The following is a 23,099-nucleotide window of genomic DNA, read 5'->3' on the forward strand; positions in this document are numbered from 1 at the left end:
AATTTCTTGCCTAATACCGTCAAAATTGGCCTTTCTCCAATTTAGAACTTCAACTTTTAGATCTGATCTATCCTTTTCCATCATTATTTTAAAACTAATAGAATTATGGTCGCTGGCCCCAAAGTGCTCCCCCACTGACGCCTCAGTCACCTGCCCTGCTTTATTTCCCAAGAGTAGGTCATGTTTTGCACAACATCTCTCCAATTTGGTACAAATTTGCTAATTTGATTCACTATAACAAAGAATCTTTGAAGTCTTTGATGGTACCGAGTAATGAAAAATCTCTTGCAGTTTTTTTTTGTGTGGATCAAATGATTCCAGTGTCGTCTTCAATGTTTCCAATAAACACTATTGCAGGTTTGGTAAATTCTTAGTGTTTATTATATGTTAGGCCCGCATGCTGAGAGAACCAGAGAGAGAGATCAAGAATTCTTCAGTCTTTATATTTAACTTCAGCCATGAGCTGGTCTTTAATTTTTAATAATGCTTCTCTGTGAACTTTAGAATATGAAAGATGTTGTCTGTAATCCAATTTATTTGAGCCTTTGATTAATTTGATAAAACCAACACATTGGCTCTCATAACTCATTTTATGGTGTTCATCTATATTTTGTTTAACACTCCAATACTTTGTTTTCCATACTGTTTATTTCTCCCAGGAAGAATTTAGCCTGTTGTATATTTTCCACATTCTATGTACTTTAAGGATTTCTGCTTCTGTTTGTACTTTGGTACATGTGACAATAAATCAATGAAAAGCTTTCTTTTCGAACAGTACAGGCAGATCATAGTAAGCAAGGACATACAGATCAAAAAGTCTTAGACAGAGGCATAGAGGTTGAATTGCACAAGGTGTGTGCGAGGTACAATCGATGTTAGCAAGATCAACATTATTTGAGGCTAGTGAGTCCATTCATCAGTCTAATGATAACCAGGAAGAAGCTGCTGCTGAGAGATAAATGGGAGGGGGTTGGGCTGGAGGGAAGGTAGCTGGGAATGCGATAAGTAGTTGGAGGTTGGGGGTGATAGTGATAGGTCAGAGAGGACTTGGAGCAGATGGATAGGAAGGGTAGGACAGTTCAAAAGGGCAGTGCCGCGTTAGAGAGTTGGATCTGGGATAAGGTGGGGGCAGGGGAAGTGAGGAAACTGGTGAAATCAACATTGATCCCGTATGATTGGAGGGTTCCAAGGTGGAGGACCTGGAGGGAGAACCGTTTCTGGAAAAATGGTTTATGCCCACTTTCCCTTTTGCAGCCTCTGAACTGAAACACTTTGCTGAATTGTTTCTCTGATGACCATCGCTTTCCCCAAGAACAAAAATTCGATTCTGCTTCCTGAACTCTTCCGTTTGCTTCATGACCTTAGGCTGCCGTCCCCAGAGCTAAATCACTGCTAACCTACAAAACATCTGAGAACTTCTCATCTGCCAACACTGACTCCAATCTGGTCACACACCAATTGTGACCTGCGGTTCTCTGCCAGCCCAGACAGATCACAAATAAACAAATCCATTACCTTTTTGCTTTTGTCAGCAATCAAACAATTAATCCAGGAAGGAATGATGGGATAGGATGTGGACAGTCTGCATGTGGAACGGTGGCTCAGTGGTTCACACTACGGCCTCATAGTGCCAGGGACCTGGATTCAATTCTAGCCTAGGGTGACCGTCTGTGCTCTCCCTGTGTCTGCGTGTGTTTCCTCCTGAGGCTCCAGTTTCCTCCCACAGTCCAAAGTTATTCAGTTAAAGTGTATTGGCTGTGCTAAATTGCCCAGAGGGTCTAAGCATGTGCAGACTAGGTGGGTTAACCATGGTTAATGTGGGGTTACTGGGATAGGGTGGGGTGCTGTTTAGAGGGCTGGTGTAAATATGATGGGCTGAATGGCCTCTATCTGCTCAGTAGGGTATCCCTGCCATCTGTAAGAAATACACTGCTTCGCTTTGGTGCATTATTTCAAATATTTATCAACCTTGGATAATGACAACCTTTATTAAAATCCGAATTTTTCACCAGTCCTAATTTCCTGCTTGCTTTCTTGGCTTTCTCTGACATTTTAATCATCAATCACTTCCTGCAAACATTGAAGAATCAAGGTCCCCTTTCAACAACTGAGAGGATAAAGTCAGCACCTGTTCCCCTGGCTTTGTGATCTGTCAGAGCAGCATAAACCAACATTCTAATGAGATTAAACCTACTGTTCATACAGAATATTAATTTCACAATCTTGCCATTGTGTCTAGTGGCCAGTTTGTTCCATCTGTATGTAGGAGCATTGCTCCCAAACATGCATATGTACAGTTATCATACATGACTAACCAACTTTGCAATGTGCTCAATGAGTAATGTGAAGACTTTACTCAACCACATAAGTAGCAATGATTGTGAAAATTATCTCCCTACACAGTACTGTCCTCAGAAGAAGCTTTATAAATAAGGATGTCAAAGGCTTGAAGATGGTGCAGAGGAGATGTACCAGAATGGTATCAGTGATAAGAAAGTGCAGAGACTGGAGAGGTTGGATTGGCAGGAGGAGGGTCTCTGGGAGAGACTGATTTAAGGTAATTAGCAAAAAAAAAGGTAAGAAGAGTTTGAAGCAGTGAGCTCCCAGGATCAGGTGGTGGAAGCAAATTCAGTTGTAACTTTCAAAAGGGTGAAAATATTCGAAGGGACAAGTTTTCAGGTTTTGAGGAATAGAGCAAGAGAGTAGGATTAATTTGATAAATTCTGTGAGTCTAGAGAATGTGACAAGGGAGGCTGTGAAAGAATGAGAATTAATGGGGGATCAAAGCGGTTGTATGTCAGCAAGGACTGAGTGTTGGGTGAGTGCAATTTGTTGTATAATAAATTATGGGCAAAGTACATGTGGAACCTGTCAAGGGCACACTTATTTCTCTCAATACCCAGGCAGTTCTGTATTTTCTTTCTTTTGTGTGTCGACCAACTCTCGGTCATTCATGGATGGTTTAGAACAGTACTCTCCGTAGGCCTGTTTAGACAGCTCCTCTGTTATTCCAGCATCAAACATGTCTTGCCAGGACCCAGTCATTCAGATGATTTCATTCCTTGATTACAATGAGCACTGCAACGTAACATTGATGAGGGCAAGGGTGCCGGCAGATTGAGTTTTTTTCTGGGGTAGCTGCCAGCAGCCTCCTTTCCACCGTGAGTGTGTCAGGGAGCTGCCCCATCCTCTCCAGGTCAAACCCGTGGAGTTTGGCTCCCTCCCCAGTTGCTGTGTGAAGTCAGCAAACACCATTTTACCCCACTACATTGTTTTGTCCTCACTTTCAGCTCAGGTAATCAGTGGGAAACAAAGGGGAGGCTTGAGCAAAACAGAAGTAGGGGGAATTCTGTGCACCTATCAGACCAGATTGGATTCCAGTCTGGTTACAAAGCACTCATTGACTGTATAAGAGAGAGAAATTCACATTGCTACAGCACCTTTCACCAACTTGGGATATGCCGGAGAGTTTTACAAGAGACCAAGTGTATTGGCTGTCGTGACCTTGGAGACGCAGCAGGCTTTGTGTGCATAACAAGCTTCCACCTATAGCAATCTGATCATGAATAGAGAAACTGCCTTTTCTGTAACATGATGTTGACATGTACCAGGGAGAACACCATTGACATCATCCTGGTCATGAATCTTTCAGATCCACTCAAGGAGAGCAGACTGTCCGAGTTTAGAAAAGAAGCAAAAGAACTGCAGATGCTGTAAATCAGAAACAAAAGCAGAAGTAGCTGGAAAAGCTCAGCAGGCCTGGCAGCATCTGTGAAGAGGAATCACAGCTCACATTTCGGGTCAAGTGACCCTAATCTTAGAACTGATGGTAGCTAGGATAATGTTGGTTTACATGCAGAAGATAGGATGGGGGAAGGGGTAAGGAGTAAACAATAGGTAGGGAGAGAGCCCAAAGAGAGCGAAGAACAGTTGGACAGACAAAGAAGTCGATAACGATCTGGCTGGGAGGGTGAATAGCTGTTAATGCAGACTGTTAGTGGTTAACAATGAGTAGTGTGTAATGGGAGACTGTGATAACAAGGTCTGGTGTGTGTGGTAGGGGGCTGGGACATGGGGGAGTTCAGGCCCTAAAATTATTGAACTCCATATTGAGTCTGGAGGGCTGCAGGGTCCCCAAACGGAAAATGACGTGTTGTTCTTCTAACTTGCACTGAGCTTTGCTGGAACACTGCAGCAAACCTGAGACCGGGATGGTAGGTAGGGAACAGAGTAATGTGTTAAACTGGCAGGCAACTGGAAGCTCAGGATCTTTTCTGTGGGCAGAACATAGATGTTCTGCGAAGCAGTCACTCAGTCTATGCTTTGTGAGAAGTGTAGGTCTAGTGCTGCTTCACCTGAGCCCTTGGATACTGAGGAGGGAGGAGGTAAATGGGCAGGTATTACACCTTCGGCAGCTGTGGGGGAAGATGCTCTGGGGCTGTGGAGGGCATTGGGAGTGAAGAAAGAGTGGACCAAGGTGTCCCAGAGGGAACGGTCCCTGTGGAAGGTGGACAACAGAGAGGAGGGGAATGTGTGCTTGGTAGTGGCCATCTCTGGAGGCATCATCAGCCACCATTTCCGCCATCTCCAGCAAGATGCTGTTTATCTAAATTAAACTCTATTTGCCACTCCTCGGCCCGTTGGCCCATCTGATCAAGATCCTGTTGTACTTTGAGGTAACCTTCCTTGCTGTCCACCAAATCTCCAATTTTGGTGTGGTCAGCAAACTTACTATTACCTTCTATGTTCTATGAGGGAATTATGCATTACAATGAGGGAATTATGCATTTACAGACGAACCTCGATTATCCGAATTTTGGATTATCCAGCAAGACCACAAGGTCCTGATGCTTGGCTAACTTATTCAGAATGATTATTCAGAATTCGATTAACTAAATGAAATACTCCCTACCTGTGTCCTTCGGATATTCGAGGTTCCTCTGTGTATAAATTACAAAAAGCAGTGACCCAGCACCAATCTTTGTGGCACACCACTGGTCACAGGCCTCCAGTTTGAAAGGCAACCATCCACCACCCTCTAACCTTTTGGGTTCTATCCCTACCTATTGTTGATGCCTCCCCCCCCCCCCCCCCCAACACAACCTTTCTACTGCTCATAAACCGACATTTTCCTAGCTACCATCAGCTCTGAGGAAGGGTCACCAGACCTGAAACGTTAGCTGTGATTTTTCTTCTCAGATGCTGCCAGACCTGCTGAGCTTTTACAGCAACCCCTTGTTTTTGTCTCTCAGTTTAATGTCTCACTTTTAGGGTGGCACCTTTTGATAAGGCTGCACTGCGAGTTTCAGCCTGTCATACATATTCAATGAGCAAAGCAACACTTGAAACCCACTATTTTTCTGGCACCTACTCAGTGGATTGCTTAAGACTGAGTGAATGTGGTGGCCCTAGGGTAGGAAGTGTGAAGGTGGTGATGTGATCCTTCCAGATCAGGTCGGTTATATCGTTTCATCTTCTGGGAGGGCACTATGTGTTTAGATTAGATTAGATTCCCTACAGTGCGGACACAGGCCTCTGAGGAGTTGCCGGTTTTGCTGGAATAGCTCAATCTCCATTCTTTGTTGTGAAGAAAAGATCACCTGAGTCAACGAGGGAATTATGCATTACAATGAGGGAATTGTGCATTACAATGAGGGAATTGTGCATTATAGTGAGGGAAGTTCACATGTCTTTGCCTCTAGGCTTGACTATTCCATCAGTTTGGTTTGGTTTGATTTGAATTATTGTCGTTACATTTCTTCCATCCTTCATAAACACGAGCTCCTCTACATTGCCCTAACCCACACCAAGTCCCGCTTGCGTGCCACTCCCTGTACTCTGACCTACATGGACTCTAGGTTTGGCAATGCCTTCATTTTCTTTCCTGCATGTAACTCCACCATGGCCTTACCTTCTTCCTAATCTCTCTTGTCTCTTTGAGGTCTCCGTGATCTCTGCACTCCAATTGTGGCCGCTTGAGTGACTCTGATCCTCTGCTTGCCATTCTTGAGGTCCTAAGCTCAGGAATTCCACTCCTAAACTCCTCTCCCTGTTTACTTTTTATAAGAGGCTTCTTAAAACCCTGTTTGATCAAGCTTTTGATCAAATGTACAGATGGCTCCCAATGTGGCTTGGTGTCAACCTCTTACTTGGTAATGCTCCCAAGAAGCAAGCATTGCTGCATTAAAGGGGCTATATAAATGGAAACTGTTGTTGTCCACTGTTACTCTGGGCCACTTTCAGTAGAAAAAAAGATGAATTACTGGGAAATTATTGAGATTACTTTCTTTCAGACTGGCAGCCATTGCGTTGTTGATCCTGAGAGAGGAAGAAGATGCTTTCTGGTGCCTCGTGGCCATAATTGACTGCATTATGCCAGAGGATTACTACAGCAAGACCCTCACTGGCTCCCAGGTGAGAATCTGTCCCCCTCTGATCCATTACATATGTTCCTCACAAATGCCAGAATATGGTTTGTGGCTGGGGGTGGAGATGCATCTGTTAGGGATGTTAATGTTGTGTTCATTAAGTTAAATTGCACATGTGAAGGGCATTTCTAAACCAGTAGAGCACATTAAAGGAGAGATTTTTGGGATAATGGTTTGGTAGGTAAGAGACCGAAATCTGCAAAGCAGCATTCTGTAAATAAACCAAGTACTGATAAAAGGATTTGTGTTAACTTTCACACTTCCTCCTCCAGCCTGGTTCCACTTTTCATGAGACTGCAATAAAATTGCCTTATACAATTAGGAGGATGCCTGAAGGTTCAGAAGATTCATAATATTTCATGAGGATTTTTGGAACTAATCACAGTACTGATAGTTAACACTTGTAATGCATAAGTACCAGGTGCAGGAGTCCCTCAAACCTGCTCTGCCGTTTTAATCTGTTTATGGCTGATTTCATCTCGGCTTCGACTCCACTCTCCAGACTGCTGCCCATAATCCTTTAACCCATTGCTAAAAAATACGCAGAACATCTTGTCATCCTGTTACCATCTGACTTTTGTAGAAATGTGTCGTCTTGTTTAAATATGTAAAGAAAGTTAGTGAGGTATCAATACAGATTAAAATACTCATTACCTGATATGCAGAGTGCACACACTCTTTATAAGATCCAACCCTGAAGTGAGTTCTTTAAGTGATAGATTGGATGAATGAGTTAAGGTGCTTTCTGAAGGAACATGACAAGATTGTGTAAGTACATTGTATGTTTTTATGAAGAAGGCTAATCTCAATTAAATTGGATGCAATATCCACTAAACTGGTTCCTAGATCACTTGATTAGCCCTGTTGATTCGCTTCAGCCAGAAAGGCAGATATGCCAATGTACTCGCTCACTATCAACCACAAAGGGTACCATTTAAAATTTGATGAACCTCAGACAACGTAATGAGTCCATCTAAGAAAGTGAGAATTCAAAGCTTCTTAGAAAACCAGGAGACTGAAGGACTCTACAATTAGTTAACTTTGTTTTATGATACAATGACTAATCAAAGGTTAACATAGAAGAATTCTGAAGACAGCGTCAAAGAATGGGCTCTTAACAGGAGAAAGTGAGGACTGCAGATGCTGGAGATCAGAGCTGAAAATGTGTTGCTGGAAAAGCGCAGCAGGTCAGGCAGCATCCAAGGAGCAGGAGAATCAACGTTTCGGGCATGAGCCCTTCTTCAGGAATGATTCCTGAAGAAGGGCTCATGCCCGAAACGTCGATTCTCCTGCTCTTTGGATGCTGCCTGACCTGCTGCGCTTTTCCAGAACACATTTTCAGCTCTTATCAGGAGAGCCAACAACATAAACTAGCTGAGGGTTATGGCACTGAAACAAGCCGCCAAGGATCTTAACCTACAACGCCATTGCAAACAAAATAAAAGAGCCTTCGCTCTCTTTTAGAACCAGTTCTGGTCAGCTCACCTATAGGGGGAGAAAAACTCTTCAACTGTTTAACTTATTGAAGCTGCAGATTTCGAGTGTCAAATTTTCAATCCCTTCACGCTTGGAAAGAAGATCTCAGCACAGTAACAGGGCTGCAATGATAGACTAATCTTATTCTCAACTTCATAGTAACTTTGTAACCTGTAACTACTATTAATCTTGGTGTTTAATCAAATGATTATCACTTTTTTTTTTACTGAGTATTGTAATTTTTAGCAACAGTTGTGGAATAAACTACCCTTTTGATCTTGCTTAAAACTAACATTTTCCTCCTGGTTATGTGTAAGTTAGAATGTGTAAATCTAAAAAGAAGCCTAAATGAACTATATAGGTGTGGGGATATGCTGAATCAAAGGAGTGCAGATTGCTATTGTCCACAGCATCTCATGGATACCAGTCTTGAGTTGCTAAGTTTGTTGGAAGTCTCTCCTATCGAGCATGATCGTGCCACCCAACACGATGACCTGTTCTGCCACTGAGATGGGACATATCCAGGAATGGTGATAGTTTCTGGGGCATTGACTGTAAGATATGATTTTGTGAGCATGACTATGTCAGGCTGTTACACTCCCAATTTTTGCACTAAGCCCCAGTTGTTAGAAAGGAGGATGTTGCAGGGTTGACAGGGCTGAGTTTGCCAATGTCATTTACAGTACCTTTGTCATTGCCAGTTGGTCCATCTGGTTTAATTCCTTTATTTGAGACATTTTTAGCTCTTTTAGCTGAATCACACACCTGAGCCATTTCAGTTAAGAGTCAACCATATTGCTGTGGAATCTGGAGTCAAATGTAGGCAGGTCAGGTGAGGACATTAGTGATTAACATGGAGTATTTTTTACAGTAATTATCAATGGTTTCACAGTCATCGTTAGATTTCTAATTCAAGATTTTAATTGATTGAAATTCCAATGTCTGTCATGGTGGGATTTGGAACATTTTCTGTCAAACATGTCAAGGCACTCTATATATTGAGCTACTTTTGAAGAGCTGTCAATGTTCTGCAGGGAGCAATCTCCCAAAATGTTAATGAAATAAGTAACTAGCTAGTATTAAGGACTATCTCTGATTAGACAACAACTGCACTTATTGCTTGGTCTGGAAGTTTTGATGTTTTATTCTTAACAAGACTCCCTGCATTTGAAATATTGGAGAGATATTTAATCTGATCAGTTACAATTATCAGGAGAAAATGAACATGCTGGGGCTTTATTCTCTTGAAGGGTTACTCTGACTCTATTAGAGATTTTTTTTAAAATTTGAAGGGATTTGATAATTGGGCAGAGACTTTTTCTACCAATGGAAGAAGTCCAATACTAGGGACTATAAATCTGAAAGAATGGTCATTAACAAACCCAATTGGGATTTTTGGGAGAAATGTAGTTACCTAGAGAATAGTGAAAAGACAGAACTCCCTTCCTCAGGGAGTAGTGGAGATAAATTGCATAGATGAATTTAGAAGGAAACTGGATAAATGGAAGAAGAAGAAATGTAAAGTAGGATATGCCAATATGGCTGAGACAAAGTAGGGTGGGGAAGAGTTCTGTGTAGAGCATAAACAGCTATCTGGACCCGTTGGATTGAATATCTTGTTTCTGTGCCGTTAAATTCCATGTCCGTCTATGCAGTGTTAGTCTGTGCTGGATTTGTTTATTATTTCTGAGAGTTCTGTCCCTCTGTTACCCATTTTCTGGAACAAAAATGTTTAAGTATATCTGTATACAGAAGGGAACAGAACATTAACAAGCAGCATTTTGTCGAGGCTTGTAAATTGGGATAATGGTGATATATGATCATTTTATTCTGTGTTTGTGGTAATTACAGGTTGATCAGAGGGTGTTTAAGGACTTCCTGTCAGAGAAACTGCCCAGGCTCATGTCCCACTTCGATCAGTATAATGTGGACCTCTCTTACATCACGTTTAACTGGTTCCTCGTTGTCTTTGTTGACAGCCTTCAGAGTAACATTCTGCTCAAGGTCTGGGATGCATTCCTCTACGAGGGAACAAAGGTACCTTTTAAGGGCTTGGAATTATACTACGTTGTGAAGCAATGTGAATATACATCAGGGATTTATAAAAAGAGGATAAAAGGGTGTTAGAAAAAGATCAACTATTTCTAAAAGGAAAATAAATGGTTAAGAAATTGAGTGATAGAAAGCTTTTAATGGATGTTCGCTGGGCTGGAGGGAGGTTTATAGTCAAGTTCCCCAGGGGGGTCAGTGACAGCAAGACCAGAGGGAGGAGGTGGGGACATTTGGTGACCCTAGGCTCAACCCTCACCTTTTATTTTATAAGCAGCATTGTCCCTCTGCATTGACCAAAGATGGGCATTCCCACAGGCAACACTGCCTTCTGTGCAGGTTACAACTGGCCATCCCTACAAACAGCATGTCCGAACTCTGAAACCCAGCAGTTGTCCCTCACCTGATAGATCTCATGAATGTGGCATCATAATTGTCTTCTTCCAAGGGAAGTCTACCCAATAGGGGCAGAAATGAAGACACTAAAATACAGTCCGTTGGTGTGTAGGCATATTAATAAAATACTGGAGAACATTGGAAAGGAGATGTCTTGAGAATCAGTCAGGAAAAAAAACTTAAGCAGGGTGCTAAACAAATCACAGGACAAGATAGGAAGATCAGCTGTGTTGTTCTCAAGCTAGTGTTGCAGTTCAATTTATTGGTGACTTGAGTGGAGTAATGACCTGGAGTTGATTCTGGCTTGCAAATCTTTTCTAAATCTAACAGATGAGGGAAAAAAACCAAGCTGGCGGGCAATCCAATATGTATTCCACCAAGACTAGGTCAGAATATGTTCCACCAGAGACAAAATGCATGTTAGTTAAACCTTGCTCCTTAGTTCAATACTGGTCCCCTCCCCATTCTAGCGTGACGAGGACTGGGGGCTTGTTGTATAAGGCAGTTAGTACTCAAAAAAGTTAACTGACATTAGAAGATCAGCTCCCAGGATTGCTCCTGGGAGGAGCTAACCAGTGCTGTATGTGTTCTCCCAGCATTGCAATGAATTCTTCAGTGATAGTTCCTGCTGTTAACAGCATTCAGTTAAATAGCAAGGTATATTTGATTTGGGCATGATTTCCTCATCGGAGACAATCATGTTTCTTTGATATAATTAATTACTAAATATTATGTAATATAGCTCCTCTGTTTAACTAAGATAGAGCCTTACCTCTGCCTAAAGTGGAAATCCTTTCCAACATGGTATCAGTAGTTTGATGCAATCCAGCCTTAGCATCTTCTTCCATGTCCTCTACCCACCTCCACACCTCAGGCTCTGTCATCACAAGAACTGCTACCACAACCAACCTATTGTTGTTTATTAATTGTTCCTGTTAGCAGCTATTGATTCTCCCAGGGTGGCTATTACCTGTCCCTTTGTCTGCCCAACTGCTTTTGTGTGTGTGTGTGTCTCTGTCTGTCTGTCTCTCTCTTTTTTTTATATATATATATACACACACACACACACACACACACACACACACACACACACACACACACACAATTCCTCTCCCCTCCCCCATCCCATCGTCAGCATATGCACCAATATTTAACAAGCTACAATCTGTTCTGAAGAAGGGTCACTGGACCCAAAATGTAAACTCTGCTTTCTCTTGACAGATGCTGCCCAACCAGCTGAGTTTCTCCAGCAACTTCTATTTTTGTTTCACCTTGAGTTAATTTTGTTAAGCTTAATATGTCGGAAGAACCAGAAGTGAGAAGTCTTTATGCAGAGTGCTTAGGACTTGGAATCTTTCCCTCCCTGATATTATGATGGATTTAGATTCATACTAATGTTCAAAAGGAAATTGAATACGTACGTTTAGAGAAAATTAATAGCACAAGATTGTGGGAAGGTTGAGAGGTAAATCTCAGAAATTTTCTCTTAATAAAATGGAGCTCACTGGGTTGAATGGCCTCCTTCTGTCCAGTACAATTCCATCCTGTAGGAATCTGATTGAGATGTATAAGATTATTAAAGGATTGGACACTCTGGAGGCAGGAAACATGTTTCCGCTGATGGGTGAGTCCCGAACCAGAGGACACAGCTTAAAAATACGGGGTAGACCATTTAGGATAGAGATGAGGAGAAACTTCTTCACCCAGAGGTAGGTGTGTGGAATGCTCTGCCCCAGAAGGCAGTGGAGGCCCAGTCTCTGGATTCGTTTAAGAAAGAGTTGGATAGTGCTCTCAAGGATAATGGAATCAAGGGTTATGGAGATAAGGCAGGAACAGGATACTGATTGAGGGTGATCAGCCATGATCATAATGAATGGTGGTGCAGACTCGAAGGGCAGAATGGCCTACTCCTGCACCAATTGTCTATTGTCAAAGCACATTTCAAAGACCTTTAGAGTGTAAATACCATGGATTGGTTACAAGGGTAGGAAAGTTCAATTGTGTAGTTAGATTGGATGTTTATAAAGTCATGAGGGGCATGGATAGGGTAAATAGACAAGGTCTTTTCCCTGCGGTGGGAGAATGCAGAACTAGAGGGCATAGGTTTAGGGTGAGAAGGGAAAGATGTAAAATGGGCCTAAGGGGCAACGTCTTCACGCAGAGGGTGGTGTGTTTATGGAATGAGCTGCCAGAGGAAGTGGTGGAGGCTGGTACAATTGCAACACTTAAAAGGCATCTGGATGTATACGTGAATAGAAAGGGCTTAGAGGGATGTGGGCCAAGTGCTGGCAAATGGGACTTGATTTATTTAGGATATCAAGTTGGCATGGACGAGTTGGACTGAAGGGCCTATTTCTGTGCTGTACATCTCTATGACTCTGAGACATTTAGAGGAAATTTGATAGAGGTAATGAAAATCACGAGGAACCTGGAGAGAATGGATGTGGATAAACTTTCTATTAAAAGGATTGAGAACCAGAGAGCACACAGTTGAAGTCAATGGCAGAAATAGGGTAAAGGATATTAGATGAAGCTGATGTGAAAGAAATGGTTTTCAGTTCATGGGGCACTGGCATCATTACTGGGGAAAGTGGGGGCACTGCTGTTAGGCCTGTCTTCACCGAAACCACGATGATCTTGGCTTGAAAGAGCAGGATGTAATATCAGATTGGCAAGACATAGAAAGTTAAGAAGCTACTTGTTGGAGTAGTTTATAAGCTCCCCAACCGTATTTGCACTGCAGGACAGAGTATACAGGAAGAAATGAATGGGACAAATAATGTAAGAAAGGGACTGCAATAATTGAGTGGCTCTAATTTTGATATAGAATAGAATCCCTATAATCTGGAAACAGGCTATTTGGCCTAACAAGTCCACACTGACCCTCCAAAGAGTACCTCACCCAGACCCATTCCCCTCTCCTATTACTCTATATTTCCCCTCACTAATGCACCTAACCTACATGAACACTATAGGCAATTTAGCATGGCTAATTCACCTGCCCTGCACATCTTTGGACTGTGGGAGGAAATTGGAGCACTCAGTGGAAACCCACGCAGACACATGGAGAATGTGCAAACTCCACACAGACAGTCACCTGAGGCCAGAATTGAACCTGGGTCCCTGGCGCTGTGAGGCAGCAGTGTTAACCACTGAGAGACTGCTGCCCGTTTCATGTAGATTGGGCAAATCAGAGTGACAAAGCAGCGTGAAAAACGATATGTAATTTTGAAACAATTTCTCAGAGTAATACATGCTGGAATAACCAGGAGACAGGGTATTAAAGACTCAGTAATATGCAGTGAAACCGAATCAATAATAATGCCATAGCCTAGATGTTCCTTTATTGTAATCATGTGATTATAATTCCATGTTCAGAGTGAAGGTGAGAAGTGAGAGTCAAAGATTAGTGTTTTAAATCTAAGTGAAGGAACATAAGGATATGATGGCAAAATGGCTAAAGTGAACTGAGAAACTAAATTAAAAGGTGGGACAGTTATATGCAGTGGCAGACTTTTAAAGGAGATATTTAATAACTCTCAGCAAAGTTTTAGCCCAGTGAAAAAGAAAGTCTCTTTGAGAAGGCTGAATGGGTGACTAAACAAGTTGAGGATAGTATTAAATTGCAAAAAACAAGAAAGAAAACTGGTCAGAATTTAAGAACTAGCAATGAATGACTAAAATAAAATATATAGAGAAAAATGTGAGGGTATACGAGAAAACTAGTTAGAAATATAAAAATAGATGTTAAGAGTTTCCATAAGTTTTTTTTAAAAAGGAAACCGATAATTGAAATGAGTGTTGCTCCTCTATGAGCAAATCCTAAAGGTTAATTATATTAAATGGTACAGCACTTCAAGGGCTGAATGGTCTATTCCTATTCCTATGTTCGTAGAAGCAATGATGACAAGGGTAAAAGTTCTTCATGCAGTTAGCAGCTTTCTCTCGCTCTCTCACGCTCACTCACATAAGGCCCATGGATGAAGTTATGAGTTTCTTTCCTGGAAGTTATCACTAATGATACATGATTTGAACAAGACAGAACATTGCAATATGCTCTGGTATCCAATAGCTTATGCAAAGCGAGTCAACCAAAATATCACAATAATACAGCACAGAAGGAGGCTATTTGACCCATTATGCTTGTGCTAGCTGCTAATATCAAGTGTTGGAAGTGTGGACAATTGAATAAAAGTGAGAACATCTTGGGCAAGGTTTGTGTGGGCAAACTGGCAGCTGATGGGTGGAGAGAGAGGACACTGATTTTAGATAATTGGCAAAAGAGTGAGGACAAGCAGATGGACAATTCTTTTTGATGCAGTCAAATAACCTATGGAATACACTCCCTCGAGTGGTGGCAAAAACCTTAAACTTTTAAAGGGAGAATTGGATGAATGTATGTAAAGAGGAAAACTTGTTGGGCATCTGACCTTCTATGAAGGTGATAGGGACAGAATGATTGAGACTTCAGCATTATACCTCTTGTTTTCCAGGTTATATTTCGTTATGCACTAGCAATTTTCAAATACAATGAGGAAGAAATTTTGAAGCTTAATGACAACCTGGCGATTTATGATTACCTTAGATACTTGACACAAAACATTTCTGAGGGAAGGTAAGATCTGACCTACTTAGACTTTAATAAAATAATTGGTAGTTTAGAAAACAGTTACTCTTAATAATAATGGCATTAGTATTTCTCTCAAGAGATATTTATAACATGCTGTTGCTATCACTAATTGGAAATCTCTCAATCTCGATTGAAACTCTCAATGTGGTTGAGAATATGCACCATCCAATTTCTACCAAGGTGCACTGCAGGCCTGCATTTCTCTGTTCTGAGTTTGCTCTCTCTTCTGTATATGTATTACCCTTGATATTTATGTGTTAGCCCAGACTCAGCGGGTCACTAACCTGTCTTTGAGTCTAGAAGGTTTGGACTTCTAACTGCAAAGATGTGAGTACAAAATCTAGGTTGATTCTCCTATAGAAGGGAGCACTGCACTATCAGAGGTGGTGTCTTGAGAATGAGACATCTCTCCTCTCCTAGTGTGGATGTAAAAGATCTCCACTGCATTACTTTTAAAGAAAAACCCCAGAGGGTTCACCCTGATTGACTGGAGCAACAGGTATTCTCCCAGACTATGTGACAAAGACAATGTACTTAGTCCTGATCATGATTTATGGGAACTTGTTAGGTGCAAACTAGTTGCCGAGTTTCCTGATACGTCATTGGAAGTAAAATGTTTTTGGACACCTCAGGTTGTTTACGCTGCAAGTTCTTCTTGAGAATCACAAATGGTCAATAATTATTTCATGTTCCACAGGAAGCTCATGAACATTGCATTTGTTGAAATGAACCCGTTTCCCTTGAAGCTGCTTCGAAACCGTCGGATGTTGCACCTGGAGAAACTCAAAGCTGAGCTAAGCGAGCTGGAGAGGATACGTGAAGCGTATGTGAAAGAAAGAGTGGAACAGAAGATCATTATTGACTGTGCTAGTGAGGATGAGGATGAAGCTGAAAGGAATCGTCCTGGAGTGGAATCGCCTGAATTTTCCCCAGGGGATCCCTCAAAATCATGAACCATGCTCTTCAACAACAAGCACCTATACTCAAGTTGTCCAGTCACGGAATTAACTTCCCTCAAGACGTCTTTCCTTCAATTACAAGGGAAAACACATAAGTAAAGTTGTTATATTTCACTATATGGTACCTTTCTTGTGCTTATTATTGTCAATATCAAGTCTTCAAGCTTTGGTGCAGTGGAGTCGAGAAGAAGAAGAAAAAATGACTGACTTTGCCATAAGCAAAAATTCCTTTTACCAAAGCTTAGAAGAGTGATACCTTTGTCATTTTGAACTTTTTTTTTGTTCTCATTCCGACATCCTGTGAATAAGATTGAGTGAATCAGTCCTGAAATAATGCTTTTGGAGTCATGATTGCCAGGATCTGGAGGCGGCCTGCTCAGGTTCATTCCTAAGTAATGATTGAGAGTGAGGAAAGATTCCATCCCATCAGCCCAAACTGGTACAAACCCACCTTAGGAAGGATATATTGGCAATAGACAGAGTATAGCTTAGGTTTAAAAGAATGGTACCTGCACTTCAGAGGTTAAGTCAGGAGGAGAAAGAATGCAAACTAGGCCCATTTTTCTCTAGAATATAGAATGTTTAAGCATAATCTGATTGAAATCTTCAAGAAATTAACAAGAAAAGACAAGGTAGATAAAGATAAACTATTTCTACTGGTTGAGGATTCTAGAAGTAAGAAGCAGAGTCTGAAAATTTACAGCCAAACAGTTCAGGAGAGTTGTTAGGAAGCATGTGTGTACACAATGGCTGACAGAGGTTTGGAACAATCAGAAGTTCATTCTATATCAGTTAATTTTAATACTGATGCAGATAAATTTTTGTTATGCAAATGTAAAAGTCCAAAGTCAGGTACATGGAGTTAGGCCTCCGATCAACTATGATCTAATTGAATGGTGGAACAGGCTTGAAGGGCTGAATGGCCTTTTCCTGTTCAACGATGAGAGGAGAACGAGCTACACACTGCCTTGTCATTCAAGATGATTATTTATAATCTTGATGCCTGATTTTAGCCCAATTTGGAACTCGTTAAATGAATGTATAACACAGAATGTCTCAGTTAAATTGTTAGCTATTAGGTGCAGAAATTTATTTGTGACTTATCGCCCATCTATGGGACAGAAATCTAATCCCAACCCCAAGATCCCCTTCTTTCCCTCACTGTCTGAGTCTGTGGGTGTTCCTGCACTTGACTGACTGCAGCATTCAGAAGGTGGTTCTCAAAGGAATTTAGGGATAGACAAATGCTGGCTTAACCAAAAATACCATCATCTCATGAGAGAATGATTCAAAATAACCACACAAATATTTATTATTGATAAATGCCTAACTTGCATCATTGGTAGGCATGGGGTAACATCTTTGGAATTGGCAGGATTCAGGTGCAATTAATCAACCTGGCACATGGCCAACATACATGTAAATTTAAAATGTTTATTTTTTTAAAAAGACTTTCAGAAACTCACATTTTCCACTTCTGGGACTGCACGGAAAAGTGCGTGAACTATGACCCTCTGTAAGCTTGTAACCAGAGTGGTCAATTATAGACTGTCCAAGTAGGCCCTGTATCAATTACCTCATTGCCAAATTAGTTAATGTTGCTCAGATGATAAGAGCCACAACTCACCTGCGATGTCTCTTTGACTTGCCACAGGTAATAGTGTTCGTGATGCTGAGGTGAATGTGAACTAAAATAGTTTTGTAACATTTTGATATTGAGACATCATTACAGGAATGTCTGATATTCCTTTTAAGATGAATTAGTGCTTAACTACCCAAGGAGACTGGCTTGTCACTTGACTGTGCTGCAATCCAGAGCTGGTATGATATTTTTTCGCTGCTGTTTAAAAGTATACAATAGTCTGGCACAGTGACCATTCAACATAGAAATCGGTTTGTTCGGTTTTTTAAAGTACTTGCAACCAACTACACAATAAATTCCAACCATGTGTAACCACACCTGAAGTTTAACATTGAGTTGTTCACTCTTACTTTGTCAAAAGGTGCATGACCATTTCCAAATATCTCAAAAGTCACGTCTTTGGCATCAGTCACCTTTGTGATGAGTTATTTTTGTATAACTCAGAAGTATTTCCAAAAGACCTTTTGGGAAATCCACTTTTTTAAAAAAAGTATACTTGTTTATCCAAATTTCTTCCATCCTGTCCAAAGGTCTTGATCTCTATTAAGGTTATGCTGGCTATGTGAGCAGACATTCAACTGTTTTAAACTCTCTCTCTTCATTTGATGAATGTGCTCAGTCAATATCCATGCAGGCATTGGGTTAGATCCTGTTCAGGGCTCAAGTACTGGGATCCGTGCTGTTTGTTCTCAAGCCAATTAACTTATGGTTGCCTCTTTCTCATATCTGACTGTGATTAGCAAATGCACCGTGTGGTCCATTTCCCACATAAGCCAGTGACACAGACCACAGCAGGAAATGCATTAGTAAAATCAGAAAATGCTGGAAACCGTCAGTGGATTGGGCAATGTGTGGCGAGAGAAAGTGAGTTAAAGAATTCAGATTTATATCCTTTCTTTCTGCTGAATGATCATAGAACTTAAATGTTAACTCTGTTTTCCACTCCACCGATACTGCCAGGCCTTCTGAGTACTTTCCAGCATCCACAGCATGTTTGCTATTGTTCAGGGAAAGTACTTTTGTTTTAATTCAAAGTAGGATTGCCAACACTCCCTGGATAATTCTGGAATCTATACCAATGAAAGCCTAACCTTCCACACACTGCTGTAAGCAGCATAAAATCTTCAGAGTATTTTCTGTTGTACACATTGTAGACATTAAAAAATATTAGAAATGGAGGAATGTTGAATGCTTGACTGAATAAGGTGTTCTGAGATCGCAAACCACCTTTTGAAGTCTCCACAAATACCAGAGTTGGCAACTATATATGTCAATTTAAAAATTATAATCACTGGGAAGTTTGTATCTTGTAGAGACTGCTGGATGGATGCCCCCCGAAGAAAGCAATGAAAAGTAATGTTGCTGAGAAAAGTGCATTCTCCATGTAGCCAAATGGAGCATGATGACAAACATTAGCATCAAGCTTCAGGCTAGTTGTTTATCAAATTACCAACAAATATGTTACTAGACCTATCAAAAAACATTAAAATCCTGATTTGGAATGTGAAAGCACAAAATTGAATCTAACGTGTTCTCACTTTTACCTTACAATCTTTGAGCTTTTCCTGTCTTCCTTGGTATTGATGTAAAACATTTGCCACGCTGACCAAATGGCAATAAATTAAGTAATTCATCTAATAAGTTGCCACCATTCATGTCTGAATCATGCAAAACAGTAAATGTCAAAAGGAAATTGTAGATGGTTCATTGTTGAACTCCCGCTCCACATGTTGTGCATTAGGAGCTATGGAGAGAATGAGCACAGTGGCCATTTTGAGACCAGCTGTGTGATGTGTTACAAACATTCAACCATTGGCAATGTTGAAATATGACTTGTCATGTGTCCAGTGTTTATTATTTGGTTTTTTTATTAGTAGCAATTAAATTGTAGCAATCAGATACCAGAGAGTTTTATCTTTAAGATCATATGGCAAGTTACAATTGGAGGGGATATTTCCATGGAGATTGGAAAGGATAGGCTAGCATTATCCTAGCATTCCCTTTCTGCACCTTGTGTTCATTCCTTCCAACAACTGGAATAAAGTCTAGCCCTGTCCAGAAAACAAGACTGGTCTCTAATAATCTGCTTGCAAAACTTTATGGAAACTGATCCAGCAGTTTATACTGGAAGTCACTTTTGTATTACCTTGTAATTCAGCCTGGAGATTTACAATGATCTGTTAATCAAACATCAGACTCTATGGCGACTTAGAGTTTTACCTACTGTTTCATCCAGGATGCAAGTTAGAATTCTCTAATGTTTGAAGCATACATGTATAATAGTTGACCCTTTTTGGCTTTGATGTGCAGCAATTCATGTTAGTACTTTGAAAGAGGTTCTGAACGCACATTCACATCACCACTAAGATCTTTTTCTCTTTTCATAACTTTATCCCTGTCTCAGCTCAACTGCTGCCAAAACCATCATTTGTTGCCATTATTACTTGAAGACTTGACTATTCAAATGCATTGCTAGCCATCTTCCCATACTCTACACTCTGAAAGTGTCAAACATAGTCTAGAGCCTAACTTGCACCAGATTCTGTTCACCCATCACCACAGTGCTAACAGACATGCATTATCTTGCAGACAAGCAATGCCATTGTTTTAACATTAGAACATAGAATGGTACGGGCCCTTTAGCCCACAATGTTGTACTGAGCATTTATCTTAATCTACAATCAAGATAACCCACACATCCCTCAATTTATTGCTGTCCATGTGCTTGTCCAGCAGTCGCTCAAATGTCCCTAAGGTCTCTGGCTCTACTACCACCGCTGGCAGTGCATTCCATGCACCCACCACTCTGTGTAGAGAAACTACTTCTGACATCTCCCCTATACCTTCCTCCAATCATCTTAAAATTATGACTTCTCATGTCATCCATTTCTGCTCTGGGGAAGAGTCTCTGGCTATCTACTTTATCCATGCCTCTCATTACTTTGTACACCTCTATCAAGTCACCTCTCTTCCTTCTCCTCTCCAGTGTGAAAAATCCTAGCTCGCTTAACCCCTTGCCATTAGACAAGCCTTCCAATCCAGGCAGAATCCTGGAAAATCTCCTCTGTACTCTCTCTAAAGCATCTACATCCTTTCTATAATGAGGTGACCAGAACTGGACCCAATTTTCCAAATGTGGTTTAACAAGGGTTTTATAGAGCTGCAGCAAAACCTTCTGGCTCTTAAATTCAATCCCTCTGTTAATTGAAGCAAAAACACCATACACCTTCTTAACAACCCTCTCACCTTGGGTGGCAACTTTGAGGGATTCATAAATGTGGACCCCTAGATCTTACTGATCCTCCATACTGCCAAGAATCCGGTCTTTATCCTGTATTCAGCGTTCAAATTCGACCTTCCAAAATGAATCACTTCACATTTATCCAGGTTGAACTCCATCAGCCGCTTCTCAGCCCAGCTCTGCATCCTGTTATAGCCTGCAAAAGCCCTCGACACTATCTACAACACCACCAACCTTTGTGTCATCGGCAAACTCACTAACTCACCCTTCCACTTCTTCATCCAAGTCATTTATAAAAACTACAAAGAGCAGAGGCCTAAGAACCGATCCTTGTGGGACACCACTGGTCACCAACCTTCATGTGGAATACTTTCCATCCACTTTCACTCGCTGTCTTCTTTCGGCCTGCCAATTTCCTTGTATCCCAAATCGCCTAGCTTTCTGAATGAGCCTACTGTGGGGAACCTTATCGAATGCCTTGATGAAATCCATATACACTACATCCATTGCTCAACCTTCGTTAACTTGTCTCGTTATATAGAGTCATAGAGATGTATAACACGCTAACAGACCCTTCGGTCCAACCCGTCCATGCTAACCAGGTATCTCACCCTAATATAGTTCCAGTTGCTAGCACCTGGCCCATATCCCTCCAAACCCTTCCTGTTCATACACCCATCAAGATGCCTTTTAAATGTCACAATTGTACCAGCCTCCATCACTTTCTCTGGAAGCTCATTGCATAGATGCACCACTCTGCATGAAAAAATTGCCCTTTCGGTCGCTTTTGTATCTTGCCCCTGTCACAAAGCTGGTCCCTTTTTTCGAAAAGCTGTTCCTTTTCTCAAGGATACTATGTCCTTGATTTTTTTTCAGAGGGGTCATAAATCAGGCTAAGCACCAATCAGTCTGGTTTGGTACAGAGATGGAAAGGATTTTGAGAGGCCTTTTGTTGATATATAAACAGATGAGACTTCAGGCCAAAGTGGTCATGTTTTAGAATTAACCTGTGTAATGAAAGGGGAGTGGTCAGCTCTCAAGCTGAATAGTCCAAAACTAGTTGTGGGTTTAAGCTGTGGACTGTGTGAACAGGCTCTCTCTTTCTGCCTTTCTAACTTGGACCTGTAAGCATCTGTTCCTTTTGTTTTTACTGTTTTTTTTAAGGAAGTTTGCTTAGTGGGACTATTGTGTATATTCGGAACAGCATAATTAAGTCTAGTTTGGATAGACCAAGTTCTGTAGGGGTTCTTTATTCTGCTCTTCATGTTTCATTGTGTAATTTTGTGAATATATTGTCTGCTTTAAAACCTGGTAGTCAACCTAGCTACCTTACTCTGGGTAACTTCCATTGTACACTTACCAAAACAAATTGCAAAGTAATGGTCTGGGTTGCCAACTCAAGAATGTTTTGAATGGTCTGGCCTAGTCCATAGCACCCCTCTCATAGCACTCCTCGATTATCCGAAGGAGATCTAGATGTCCTGATAGAAACATTACATCAAAGAGCTGTTTCAACCCTGATCCCGCCTTTTGTTTACAATGTTTAAAAACGATCAAGGCTCACTGAAATGCTGCCAAGAACAGTCCTAGACATCGATGGGAGCCCAGGCACCGTCTCCAAATGACTGACCTCTCACCCACTCTCCCTCCTTCCCCACACTTTCCCTGGAGTTTTACACAGGGGTGAACCCTAAACTCCCCTGCCCCAGATATTCTCTCTGACATTGTCCTGCACAGGGCAGAGTGGGAAGTTGTCAAAACATTGTGTGTGCGTGCACTATTTGGAGACTTAACCCACAAAGGCAGCAGCAGTCCTACTGTTGGTGTACAGTCCGGCTGCCGGAGGGAGGCTGACGGGGCAGGGGCGTACAGGGGGGTGGGGTTGGAGGCAGGCAGAGGGCGGGGCTTGCGCGTGTGTGCTACAGTCTCCTCTCCTGAACAGGGAGCGGACTTAACTGAAAACTTTGATCCCCAGAGGAGAGGCATTGAATCGATTAACCGAATATTCAATTATCCGAACAAAATAGTGCCTGCCCATCTCGTTCCTCTGTTGTCATAAATCCTATCTCTCCGAATTCTTTCCAGTACCTTTCTTACCACAGACATAAGACTCACTGGTCTGTAATTCTTAGGGATTTCCCTTTTCCCTTTCTTGAATAGCAGAACAACATTCATCTCCCTCCAATCATCCGGTACTACTCCCATGGAGAGTGAGGATGCAAAGATCATCGCCAGAGGCGCAGCAATCTCACTCCTCGCTTCCCATAGTAACCTTGGA

The 23,099-nt window shown here is 41.5% G+C and overlaps 1 protein-coding gene across 3 annotated transcripts in view; it reads left to right on the forward strand.

Annotated features, from left to right (window-relative positions):
- Nucleotides 1–19,745, forward strand: part of tbc1d2 (TBC1 domain family, member 2) — a 79,230-nt gene extending 59,485 nt beyond the window's left edge. For 2 of the 3 annotated variants that reach the window (XM_043716388.1, XM_043716394.1), the window contains exons 11-14: nt 6,294–6,414; nt 9,756–9,941; nt 14,843–14,964; nt 15,677–19,743. In XM_043716388.1, the coding sequence (XP_043572323.1) occupies nt 6,294–6,414; nt 9,756–9,941; nt 14,843–14,964; nt 15,677–15,932 (685 nt within the window). In that variant the 3' untranslated portion in view covers nt 15,933–19,743. Of the gene's footprint in view, nt 1–6,293; nt 6,415–9,755; nt 9,942–14,842; nt 14,965–15,676 lie in introns of all 3 variants that reach the window. The other variant, XM_043716379.1, reaches the window with a different exon arrangement.
- Nucleotides 19,746–23,099: the final 3,354 nt, after the last annotated feature.

Source organism: Chiloscyllium plagiosum, chromosome 2 (assembly GCF_004010195.1).
Source record: "Chiloscyllium plagiosum isolate BGI_BamShark_2017 chromosome 2, ASM401019v2, whole genome shotgun sequence".
NCBI lineage: Eukaryota > Metazoa > Chordata > Chondrichthyes > Orectolobiformes > Hemiscylliidae > Chiloscyllium > Chiloscyllium plagiosum.